Source organism: Dasypus novemcinctus, chromosome 29 (assembly GCF_030445035.2).
Source record: "Dasypus novemcinctus isolate mDasNov1 chromosome 29, mDasNov1.1.hap2, whole genome shotgun sequence".
NCBI classification, from domain to species: Eukaryota; Metazoa; Chordata; class Mammalia; order Cingulata; family Dasypodidae; genus Dasypus; species Dasypus novemcinctus.
Window position 1 is genome coordinate 24,328,070 of NC_080701.1, and position 12,653 is coordinate 24,340,722.

At 40.7% G+C, this 12,653-nt stretch overlaps 1 protein-coding gene across 1 annotated transcript; it reads left to right on the forward strand.

Annotated features, from left to right (window-relative positions):
- The first annotated feature begins 5,757 nt into the window (after window positions 1–5,757).
- Window positions 5,758–7,585, forward strand: TCIM (transcriptional and immune response regulator). The gene has a single exon (XM_004468692.5). The coding sequence runs from the start codon at window positions 5,830–5,832 to the stop codon at window positions 6,148–6,150; it is 321 nt and encodes a 106-aa protein (XP_004468749.1). The 5' UTR covers window positions 5,758–5,829; the 3' UTR covers window positions 6,151–7,585.
- The last annotated feature ends 5,068 nt before the right edge of the window (window positions 7,586–12,653 follow it).

Sequence of the window (12,653 nt, forward strand, 5' to 3'; positions counted from 1 at the left end):
ATTGCAAGGGAGAGAGCGCAGTAGCCAAAGGCAGCATTGAAGTAAATTCTATGTGTTTACTGTCTTTCTCTTACTTAGGTAATTATTTCATAAATAATCATGGGAGGCATATTATATTCCAGATATGATACCAAACACTAAAAATATAAATTTTAAAAGTCATCATTTTTAATCTAAAAAGATAAATATAAAGTATAGGTGATACAAACAGAAAGGCAAGTAACCCAGCAAAGAGTCACAAAAACCTTCCCAGAAGAGATTTTGGAAAAAGAAAATCTGGAAATAAATTCTAGTTCCATCCCTTACCTTGGGCAGATTATTTAGACTCTGAGCATAACTCCTTTACTGGTTTGGAAATGGAAGGTAACAATATCTACCTCTAGTATTGTTGTGTAAGGTAAATTAGATATTATGTGTTGAAAACTAGATTTACTAGTCACTTAATAAATGTTAATTTTCTTCTTTTCCTTTGTTTTCATAAGACATTCACCTAACCAAGCACATTTAAAACTGATAAAGAGGCATTTGATCCCTTAGTATGAGGAAGAATAAATAATGAAAGACTGGTGCTAAAAGAAAATACACAGACATAGAAACTTCTTGTAAAAAACCTTCAATATCTCCCATCTTTACTGCAGAAAGCAAAATTCTATAAGGTGCCCATATGGCAATGTCCTACCCACATACTTTTGTTTGTGATTCCTCGCCAGTGATTTTTCAGATCTCATTATCTACCCCATTCATTGAAAATGTTTATACAGAAAAGAGAAAGAACAGGATGACAGCTGTAAAATGCCTTTCCAGCATTTATAGAGTTACCTTTGGTAATGAGTAAGAGCAAATCATAACCTTAAGGTTTCTGGGTAACAGAAATGGACATTGTTTCTCTGTGGATAGGTTGTCCTTTAACAATTTCAAACTCGTTAGTCTCTCAAATTCGTCTGAATTCTTTCAGACAGTACTTAAGGGGATCTGTTCAATGTAATGTAAAAGCATTATTCTGATTTTTTGAAGAGACAGAGCTTGCAGCTGATTTGAAAGCAAATGCAGAAATCATGTAAGATCAGGAACTTTGGAGTCAAACAGCCCTGGGTTGAAGTTCTCTTATCAGAGATTAAATATTTGGAGAGCGTATTAGTTTCCTGTTGCTGCTGTAACAAAGTGCTCCAGTCTTAGTGGCTGAAAACTGCACAAAATTATTATCTTATAGTTCTGGAAGTCAGAAATCTAAAATGAGCCTGCAAGGTTGCATTCTTTAGAGGCTGTAATAGAGAATCTGTTTGCTTGCCTTTTTCAGTTTCTAGAGGTCACCTATATTCCTTGGCTTATTCCCCCTTCCTCCATCTTCAAAACCAGTAGTATAGCATCCTCATCCCTCTATGTGATCTCCTGCCTCCCTATTAAAAGGACCCTCACAATTATATTGGTCTCACCTGGACAATCTAAAATAATCTCCTCATCTCAAGGTCCTCAATTTAGTCCTCATGGTAGACGTGATCCCTACTCTTGGTGGAGATATATTTTAAATGAAAGTATATTGCAAATAGAAATAAGTGCTACTAAGAGTAAAGGGCACTGACAAGGGGACCTGATCTAGTCTGGAAGGATCAGGCAAGTCCTGCCTGAGCAAGTGTCTTCTAGTTGAAATTTGACGAATAAATAGGAATTATCTAGCTGGGGTATAAAGTCGAGACTAACATTCCAGGAAGAAGAAAACCAAGTACAAAGACCACAGGAAGAATGAGCATGGTGCATTCAAGGAACTGAGAGACATAGACAGAAGGGGAAGAGTGATGCTGCAGAGATACTCAGGGACCAGAGCAGGTTGTGCTAAGAAACATCCATGCAAAGACTTAGGGGTTCATCTTAAGAGTAACGGCAAGTGTCTCCTGATCTGATTGCATATTACAAAATATTACCCTGGCTGCGGGGTAGGGAATGGAGGACAAGAGTGGATGCAAGAATACCAGGAAAGAGGTTTGATCCTCGTCCAGATGAGAGACGATAGGGTGTCATGGAGTTAGCTCCAGGGGGAGCAAACTCCGAGATGGGGAAGAGCAGACAAGTGGTTTATTACGCATGCTCTCGGGAGCAACACCTGCAGATGGGAAAGAAAGAAAACAGGATTAGGCAGAAGGAGACCTCAGCCATCCTCCAGGATGCTCTGCAGTGTAGATGACCACTCAGAGTTGGAGTGAGGGAGCAGGCCTTTACACTGCTGTGTGGCTCAGTCATTGGCCGTGGGCTGCACCAGAAAGGGGGTGCACTGTTGGGGAAGCAGCCTGCTTGCGTGGTGCCGATCCTCGAAGGGGCTGACAGCTGAGCACCTGGGTCAGCCACCACAGGGAGCCTTAGCCTAACTCTGTGGCAATGAAGATGGAGAGAAAATGAACAGATTTGAGAAATAGATTATAGACAGAATCAATAGAACCTGGCGATAGATTATATGGAGAGGATGAAGGAGAGGGAGATATCAAGGATCATGACCTGGTTTCTGACTTTCATAACTGAATGGATATTGTAGCAGTTTGTTATGGTTATGAATTCCAAAAATAGATATTGGATTATGTTTGTAATCTGGTCTGTACCTGGGTATGATTGAGTTATGATTGGGGCTTTGATTGGGTCATATCATTAAGGCATTTAGTCCTCATCCTTTGGTGGGTGGGGACTCAGATAAAATTCCTGGCAAAGGACAGAGTTGGGGATTTTCGATGTTGGAGTTTGATGCTGAAGCTTTAAGCTGGAGCCCCGGGAAGTAAGCTCACAGAGGACAGAGAAGCAAGCTCTAGGAAGAGAGGAACTCTGAGCCCAGGAAGAAGCAAGCCCTAGGAAGAAAGGTACCCTGAAGCCAGAGAGAAGCAAGACCCTGGAAGAGAGGAATCCAGGAAACCTGAACTCTTACAGACGTTGGCAGCCATCTCGCTCCAACGTGAAAATAGACTTTAGTGAGGGAAGTAACTTATGCTTTTGGCCTGATATCTGTACGCTCCTACCCCAAATAAATACCCTTTATAAAAACCAACCAGTTTCTGGTATATTGCATCAGCACTCCTTTGGCTGACTAATACAGATATGTATTCCATATTTGCATTGTACTGATTAGACATTTAGACAAAAGAGTCTATACCTCAGAGGATAGGTTAAGGTTAGGGATAAAAAAAGCTGGAGAAATCAATGAATAGGTGACAATAAAAACCACAAACCTCAGGAAAGAGCATGGCTTGAGAAGTTTGATGAAGCCTGAAGATAACAGTATTTAACATGGGTTATGTAAACTGCTTGACACTGTTCTTGGCATGTAATGAAGACTCTTGTTACGATAACAACTAATTTTTTTTAGCAATGGAGATGGACTGCCACAAAGGTGTTCTACATATGTCACTGAATCTATAGCTGTAGGCAGAACCGGAAGGAACAACGGGTGCCAAGCCTGGGGAGCAGAATGAACACAGGGGATTGTCTTTAGGAAGCATCCTTTAGAAAGACTTTGACCTGGGCTTCTCTTTCTCTGTCATTCTTCACATCTGATCCTTTAGAATTTTTGGCTTTATCTTCAAAGTACACCCAACAGAACAACTTTCTTAGTAGAGGTTTCATCACCTCTTGCCTGGATTATTTTGAAAGCCCCTTAACTAGTCTTTCTGCTCAATCCACAGCCTCTCTAACCCCCACCCCCAACTCTGCCTACTTAAAATATATTCTCCATTAAGAAGTGACAGTTATCTTTTAAAATTATAAGTAAAATTGTGTCATTTCTCTGCATGAAACTCACAGTGAGTCCTATCTTACAGAAGAGGAGCCACCAACAAGGATGCCTCAAGCACTCAGGCTGCTACGACAACCACGACACCATGGGTTGGCTTTAACAATGGGAATTTTTGGGCTCGGAGGCTAGAGGGCTTACTTCCTTCTGGCATGGGCAGCGTTCTGGCTGGATGGCAGTATTTGGAATCCTTGGCTTTTCCAACACATGGCTCTGTTCTCTCCTTGTCTGTGTTCCATTGGCCTTTGACTTCCAGCTCTTCCCCATGGCTTTCTCTTACTATTTGGGAATTTCTTCTGCTCCTAAAGGACTCCAGTAGTCAGGGGTAAGACCCAACCCATCTTACCCAAAATAACATCCTCAAGAAATTCTGTTTACGCAGATGAAGACCTAGGACGTGTCTAAATGTGGGGGACAAAACTCAAGCCACCACAGTGGAAACAGTCTATCAGGTTATGCACAACCAGTTCCTCTCCCCCTTCCCACTGCCTTCTTACCTGGACCTCATTCCCTCCCATTTTTTTCCTGTTCCTTCTGCTCCAATCACATGGGTCCCCTGGCTGCTCTTCACACACTCATGGTGTACTCTTGTCTTCAGGCATCTGTACTTGCTGTTCCTTCTGCCTGGAACACTGTTCCTTCAGATACATACCCAGCTTATCCCCCCACCTACCTTCTTCAGGTCTTTGCACAATGCCATTTTAAGAGAAGAAGCCTGACAGAGCTCTATGAATATTTCAGCCCTCTTCTACTCCTGTGCAATTCTGCTTCATTTTTCTCCATGGTATTTATTACTTTCTGACATTATTTCTATTTTAAATATACACTTTTGTATCATCTGTTTCCCTAGTGGTGTGCAAGCGCTACACAATAAGTAGTGTGTGGGAGGCTGCTGTGTTGGTTTTGGTTTGGTTTGGTTTACTGTTGTAAATCAATGCCTACAAAGGGCTGGCTCATAGTGAACCCTTAGTAAATATTGATTGACTAGATGAGTGAGTGATTAAATGAATGAATGAATACATAGGCATCCTCTGACTCAATTTTCTAGAGAGGTATGGACCCGACACCATCTCTTTTTGTGCGTTTTCCAGACCTGATTTGAACAGATCAGAGGAAAACTAAAACCAGCCCTATTTTCTTGGAGTCCAAGAAAGTGGACCAGGCGTGAGGTCTGTAAAAAGCCTCTGGGGCCCTTTAAAGTTTACACTTAGCCAAGGCACTGGCTGATAGAACACTGTGCTGATATCTGTCTGATGCCAAAAGATATAATTTTTAGAGATGTCAACCCCATTTCATACGCCGTGCAGATAAAACACCTGATTAAATTTTCCTCCCCACTTTCCTGATTATCTATTGTTAGATATGTACACAAGCCCAAGGAGATATTGTCTATTGTTATTATTATTATTACTCTTATATTTAACAATTTAATTCACTGATATTGGACTAGCACTTATACGCAGTCTCTGAAAAATCCTTGTTTTTTTGCAGGTAAAACTCCGTTCAATAATCAGTCACACTCCAAATTGTCATCCTTGACTGGGAGGTTTCTCTCAGTAGTTCTCAAGCCCTTGGAAAGAGATGATCAAAGGGCACTGCTGTGGGTTGCGCCCTGGTTGGAATGCACTTTAATAACTTCACTGAGAATTAAAAAACTTTCCTGTGGTTAACAGAAACCCTTGCTTCGATTGCTGTTTGGAAAGATTTTGAAAGCCCAAATCCCCTTGTTTGTGTCTTAGATTTCTTGCACTCTCCTGGTTTCAGGTATTCTGCATAGAATGGCTGGAGTCCCTGTTGCCACAGAGGCGGTCAAGAGAAATCCTCCACACTCCTGTCCCTGCATACCGAGAACAGCTTTTACAAACATTTTGCACAAGCGCAGGATATTGGCAGCTCAACTGTTAAAACTGTTTGTGATTATTCTTCCTTGAGATCACTCTGATGTCACCAGTGTAATCTGAGCCCGGAGCTTTTGTTCACACTTTAAATAGCCGTCCGGGAATGATTTTTGCTACAGACTCTCCCGAGAACCCAGGCGCTGAATTCCGGAAGCTCCCACATCGATGAAAGCAAAGCCAGGCCACCAATCCAGCATCATGTCCACGTCGCTGAGAGTCAGCCCGTCCATCCACGGCTATCACTTCGACACAGCCTCTCGTAAGAAAGCGGTGGGCAACATCTTCGAAAACATAGATCAAGAGTCGCTACAAAGGCTCTTCAAGAACTCAGGAGACAAGAAGGCAGAGGAGAGAGCTAAGATCATTTTCGCCATAGATCAAGATTTGGAGGAGAAAACACGTGCCCTGATGGCCCTGAAGAAGAGGACAAAAGACAAGCTCCTCCAATTCCTGAAACTGCGGAAATACTCCATTAAAGTCCACTGAGGACCAGAGAACGGACAAGGCGAATGGACTTGGAGAGACCAAAAGTGAGTTTGTGAGATCCAAACTGCATTTTGTTGCTGCCTTGCAAGCTCCTCTTCTGTCAGGACTCCGGAGCCTGGAAAGGAACAGAACTGGCTGTAGTGACTCAAACCAATTTCTTCACTGTGCTGTGGAGAAAAAGGCTTTCAGCAAGGACTGAGAACTCTCCCTGCAGGAAAGGACTGATGCTTAGTGTCAAGTGAAGAAGAGATGGACAGATGTAGTGAGAACTGAAGATAACAGCTGGCTTGAGAAGAAATGCATCCAGGGTCACTTTATCAGGCCCCTCGGACTTAAATGCAACATGAACTTTTATTTTTTATTTTTTTAAACCAAACTGGGTAGGGGGAGGGAGGAGGGAGAGAGAGGGCGAGGAGAAAGAATACCGTGCTCAAATTGTTTACTGAAATTTTTTATTTGAATGTTCCAAATGTTGCCAGGCCTCAATGGTTGTTATTGGTGCAGAGTTTTATAGATCAGTCATTGATTATTTATTTGCATTTATTACAATGCCTGCCAAAAGCACAGATTCAAGGAACTGCAATACTTTCAGCAGCTCAGAAAAAAACTGTATGTCACCTTCTAGTTTGTAAAGGGTTTTATACATTTCAAACGGTTGCACAAAAGCGAAAAATAATGGGGTCTTTCATAAATCCTGAGTACTGTGAAAAAATTTTACAATGTTTTTTATCTTCTGACTAATGCTGAAATGTAATCTAATTAGATTTCTTAGAGTTACTGCATTAAGCATTAGGAAGTAAGTATTATCCACTATATAGTTTATAAAAATGTTATGGTTTCTATAATTTATTATACCTGGAAAGTGATATGCAACTGTAATAAATTATTATAAACCAAGCTTTTCTTGGTCTGTGATGCTTGATATTAAAGGGAAAATAAGAAAGCACAGTATATTATAAACTTTTCTGTGGTTTGACTTTAAGAATAGAAGGTGATTTTAAAGTTGCTTTACTTTCATTGCTAAACTATTTTAAAGCAAGTTCTTATATCAAATATCCAGGAAGTTTCTGTCTCAACTTTAAAATATAAGATACAGACATAGAAATTCAGAGCCTGGCTCATCAATACTGTTGTTTATATCTGCATTTAGCATGAGTTTCAAAAGTCCTTTCTCCCTGGATTTTCGAAATTTGTCCTGTGTGACTATAGCAGCTGTCTGCATTTGTAGAAATCTCATTTCAGACCTAGCATATAGTGTTACTAGGTAAATATTTATTTATCCCAAAATAATACATGTTGGGGTAAGACTCTGAATTATGACTAAGATCGCTGGGTTATCAATGTTTGTTTAGTATAAACCAATATGGGAATAATATTATAGTCTCTTTGCCTATTTCCTCATAAATTATATAATAAAATATCTCTAAGGAGCATACATTAATGCCTGCTGCAGTTTCCTAACAGGAGGAAATAAAAATTTCCCAGATATTATCATTTCAGAAACACTTGCAAAGGTTTTTTGGAACAGCTGATCATAGTCAAATAATAAAAGTGAACTATCTAAAATCTTTTGAGAGGGGTATACATCAAGATTTTAAATAATCAATTTTTAAAAAGGAAATTAAGTGGAAAAATTTGTTTTCAAATACTAACCAACAGTTCTATTAAAGACAGGATAAATCATTCCAGTAAAATCAGTTCTTTGCCTGACAGCATCCATGTAACTATATGCAGAATTCTGTTTGTGTGTGTGTATGTGTGCATTTTTCTTGGATGAGAGTTTATAATTTTCATGACATTTGCAAAAACACTGGTGAGATGGAAAAGAGCTGAGAAAAAAGAAGGGTTTTGACAATTGGGAGCTTCAGCTGGTGATGGGACCTTGGCCTCATGGAGGTGAAGTTTGTAGAGAGGTCCTCAGCTCCTTGACACTGTTTCCCCAGTCTTGAGAACTGAGTTTGCTTATGATTTCCCTGCTAATCTCTGCATGTGCCAGGAAGAAGTTTCTCTCCTGTAGCAGAGGCTGCCAGTGACACATTTTCTCTATCCCTTTAGAATCCCCAAAAGACCTTAATAATAAACTGCGTGGGAAGGAAATGTAGTAACTTGCTTCTCCAGAATACCAATTAACTTCCATGCTTCCAATAAGAATTTTTAAGTTAGTTTCTATTCAGAGTCTTCAGGCACATCTTGGATGGTGAACAGAGTTCAAGGGTGGAGTTTATTATACTCTGCTTCTGGTTATCAATACGGTAAAATACCTATCCCATCCTCTCTTCACATTAGCACATATGAAACTAGTTTTCCTGTAGAATGTTGCTATTAGTTTATGATTTTAAGACCAGGACATGGGAAACAAATTAAAAAGCGATTGTAATTTATTCTGCAAACAAGTGGGGCCTGATGACTCTTCCAGTAGAATATTGCCTGAACTTGATCTTTATCCCCTTCATGGAGGACACAAGGTGGAATCAAAGTGATTGCACAAGGAGGACTTTAGGCTCAGGATACTTTTATTATTTCATATGAGATCATCAGAACAGAGAAGACTAGTTCTCTTCAGAATTCCTTCTAAGGAACACTGAAGGCCAAATAAATCTCAAGATATCTCAGTGCAATAAAGGAAATAAAAGCAGGAAAAGCAAAATAGCTCTTTAAAAATATTTGTATCAGTAAGATTATAACAAGAGCTAACTTTCATTGATTATTCACTATTCACCATTTTCTAAATTCTTTATCTGTATTAAATCCAGTAAATTATACTAAGAGGCTGTGTGTATGTGTATAAGTACATATATACAGTAATGAAACTGAAGCACAGAAAGATGAAGTAACTTGTCCGAAAACACACAGCTAATGAGTCCAAGAATGAAATGCAGGAAGGTTGACCCTGGAGCCTCCATTCTTGGCCACTGGATAAGACTGAGCTTTTCTGTCTTCCTTTATGCCAGTTCATCAGAAAGACAGGAAGACATGGCCTCTGAGAAATCATCTTTATCTGAGAAGTGTCTATTTGTTTATGTGACACTTGTACCATGTGGGAAAATATAATAAATTTAATTGATTCAAGAGTTTCTTTGATGCAGCATCTCAAGCTTTCAGTTAAAATAATAACACACGGATTAGCACTCTGGAACAATTGAACACGTTTGTTCTTTTCCAGTTGTCAATCAAGGCTTGGTGAGTCAGTTTGCTCATTGAGGGAAACCAGAAACCTTGGATTGTATTAATAATAATTCCCATGATTTTATAAGTATTATGAACAAATGTCTACAAAGCCTTCTATTTGCTCTTCACTTGAGTAACTCTTCTGCAGACTTTCTAGATATTTTATGTGATTATCCCAGACACATGCAAATACGTGCTGATTTAAAAATATACACACTGACATAGTGGATTTGGTTCTGCTATGTACTGGCAAATCTATCTTACAGGATTCTGGAAATAAACATCCAGTCTCACAAGATTTAGAAGTGGTTTATAAAAAATGTATGAATAGTAAGAAAACTTTTTGTTGTATCCATCTTCCCCACCGCCCTCTCCCCTTCTCCCTCTTTCCCTCCCCTTCTCCCTCTTCCCCTCCCCTTCTTCCTCTTCCCCTCCCCTTCCCCGCCCCCCCGCACACACACATACACACACACCAGATACACAGTCCTACCAGGAGAACAGCAGTTTCCTTCTGCTAGCCCTTGTTCCCTTGCCTGTGGGCAGTAGCACAGTGTTGAACAAACAACACAGGAATTAGTCTGGAGTTGTGGGGTTTTCTCCAACTCTACCTTAGGCAACTTGCTCTGTAGGAAAAAAAATGTTCTGACTGGATGATATCTGTGATTCCTTGCAGGTCTCATATTCTATGAAAATGGGAAGTAATAATGTACCATCTTCCATGACAGGTTTTTTTCCTAGCTCAATTGATATTTCATACATAATAGGAGTTCCTCTTAAATAAAACAAAAGTCTAATTAAAAAGTTAATCATTAGCAATGGTTGCTGAAGGCACAATGGGAATGAAATAACTTTCTGTGGGTCCATTTGGGTTTTCTAAATAACCTGCCTCCGTGATGACTAGTTGGTGCCCATGCCAGAGCCAGCTGTTCAGACTCACATTCCCAACCCTGCTATGTCAGATTCACCAAATCAGTCTCCATTATTGGTGAGAATCACAATCCCCTGTGGAGTTTTGAAAATATAGCTTCCTAGTCCCAGACTTTCTGGGGATTTGACCCAGTTGTAGGCAACTTCAGAATGTTCCCAAGTTAACTATCAAGAATATCAAATACTGGGAAGCAGATGTGGCTCAACTGATAAAGCATCCACCTACCATATAGGAGGTCCAGGGTTCAAACCCAGGGCCTCCGGGCCCATGTGGTGGGCTGGCTCACACACAGTGCTGATGCATGCAAGGAGTGCCATGCCACGCAGGTGTGACCCCCGCATAGAGGAGTCCCACGTGCAAGGAGTGCATCCTGCAAGGAAAGCCACCCGTGTAAAAAAAGCACAGCCCACCCAGGAGTGGAGCCACACACACACAGAGAGCTGACACAGCAAGATGACACAACAAAAAGAGACACAGATTCCTGGTGCCACTGAGAATGCAAATGGACACAGAAGAACACACAGCAAATGGACACAGAGAGCAGACAATGGGGAGGGGAGAAGGAGAGAGAAAAAAATAAAATATAAATCTTAAAAAAAAATCAAATACTGGGAAGCATTTCTAATGTTACAGTTGAATCTCTTGTTGATAACACTTCTTAATATAAGACCAAAAAAGGATTTGATTATATGACATTTTATGACATTTGTCTGTCACTCATTAAAATGATCCCCGAAAGAGGAGAGGTAATTCTCAGGAGAATATAATTACTTTGGAATTTTAGTAATTGCAGTATGTATAGATTAATGCTTCCATTACTCTGCTCAGACTCTTCCTCCTATAGAATTTTGGTTCTGGCATTAATCTGTTCTAATATATGTTTAACCAGAAGAAAAGCTTTCAATTCCTATTACTGTCTCTTCTTATTCTCTTGCAACTTGGACATGTTTATTATTTGTGATCAGATTTTATCTGAAAAATGGTGGAGAATCTGGCTAATTGCAGAGATCCACTGCAACCACAGTTTTTGAAGCGCTATTTTTCTGTAGCATCTTCCCCTACTGAATACTGGGGTGTGCAGTTGTTTCCAAACCTGCATGTTAACAAAATCTCCTGGTAAACCTTCCAAAGCCAGGTCCCCTGGATTTAATGCTTCAGAATCTCTGGGACTGGGGATCTGCTCTCCCAGTTTTAAAATCATTCTTCAGGTAATTTTGCTGCTCAGTCAGACTGGGGACCCGCTGACCTGGATTACTGCTCTATAAAGCAGTATTGTGTGCAAGTGGGAAGACATGGCTCTTTTTTTTTTTTTTTAAGTTTATTTTATTTATTTCTCTCCCCTTCCCCTCAGTTGTCTGCTGTCCGTGTCCATTCACGGTGTGTTCTTCTGCACCTGCTGTACTATCAGGTGACATCAGTCAACTGCATCTCTTTTTTGTTGCATCATCTTGCTGTGTCAGCTCTCCATGTGTGCAGCGCCACTCCTGAGCAGGCTGCTCTTTTTCACGTGGGGTGGCTATCCTTACAGGGGTCACTCCTTCCACATGGGGCACCCCGCCGAGGGGGTGCCCATGTGTGGCATGGCCCTCCTTGTGGACAGCAGCACTGCACATGGACCAGCTTACCACATGGGTCAGGAGGCCCAGGGGATCGAACCCTGGACCCTCCATATGGTAGACGAACCCTCAATCAGTTGAGCCATGTCTGCTTCCCATCGTGGCTCATTTTAACTCATCCATGTCCCCCCAAGGCATGTTGCAGAACTGAATACATTTCAGACTAAACTGACTGCTGACCCAAGGTTTGATGAGCACCTTATCTGGAATGCTGTCCTCCTATGCTCTCTGATCCACAGGCTACCATTCCTCTGTTCTAAAATATCTTACCTGGGCCAAACCAACCCACAATGATCTCATTGTTATTTAAACTCCCTTAAGGTATATAGTCTTAGAAATTAAAATAAGTTCTAAAAAATAATGGAAAGCTCTCTACCACCCCGCCCCCCCAATGTATTTACCCATGCCTGCTATCCTAGAGATTCGTTTTTTAGTCTAGGCAAATTAGTCTTTTAAAGGTACTCTTTAAAAAAGGAAATACTCCTGGAAGGTTGAACACTCATCACTAGCAGCCACTTACAGAGCTTAGTGTCCTAGCACTTAAGCACTTTTGTCCGAACAACCAGTATCCTTCTCTGAGATAATGTGGTTTTAATTTCCAGGGAAGAATAAACAGAACAGGAAGATAGACACAGGATAAGGGGACATCTGAATTGGGAAAGGAGCAAATAACTGCTGGCACTGGCCTTGGCTGTTAGATAGCCTGAGAGTGTGACCTGTAGCACAGTGGGCAGTAGAGAGACGAGTAGACATGAGGATGATGCAAAAGAAGACCTGGATTCCAGTTACGT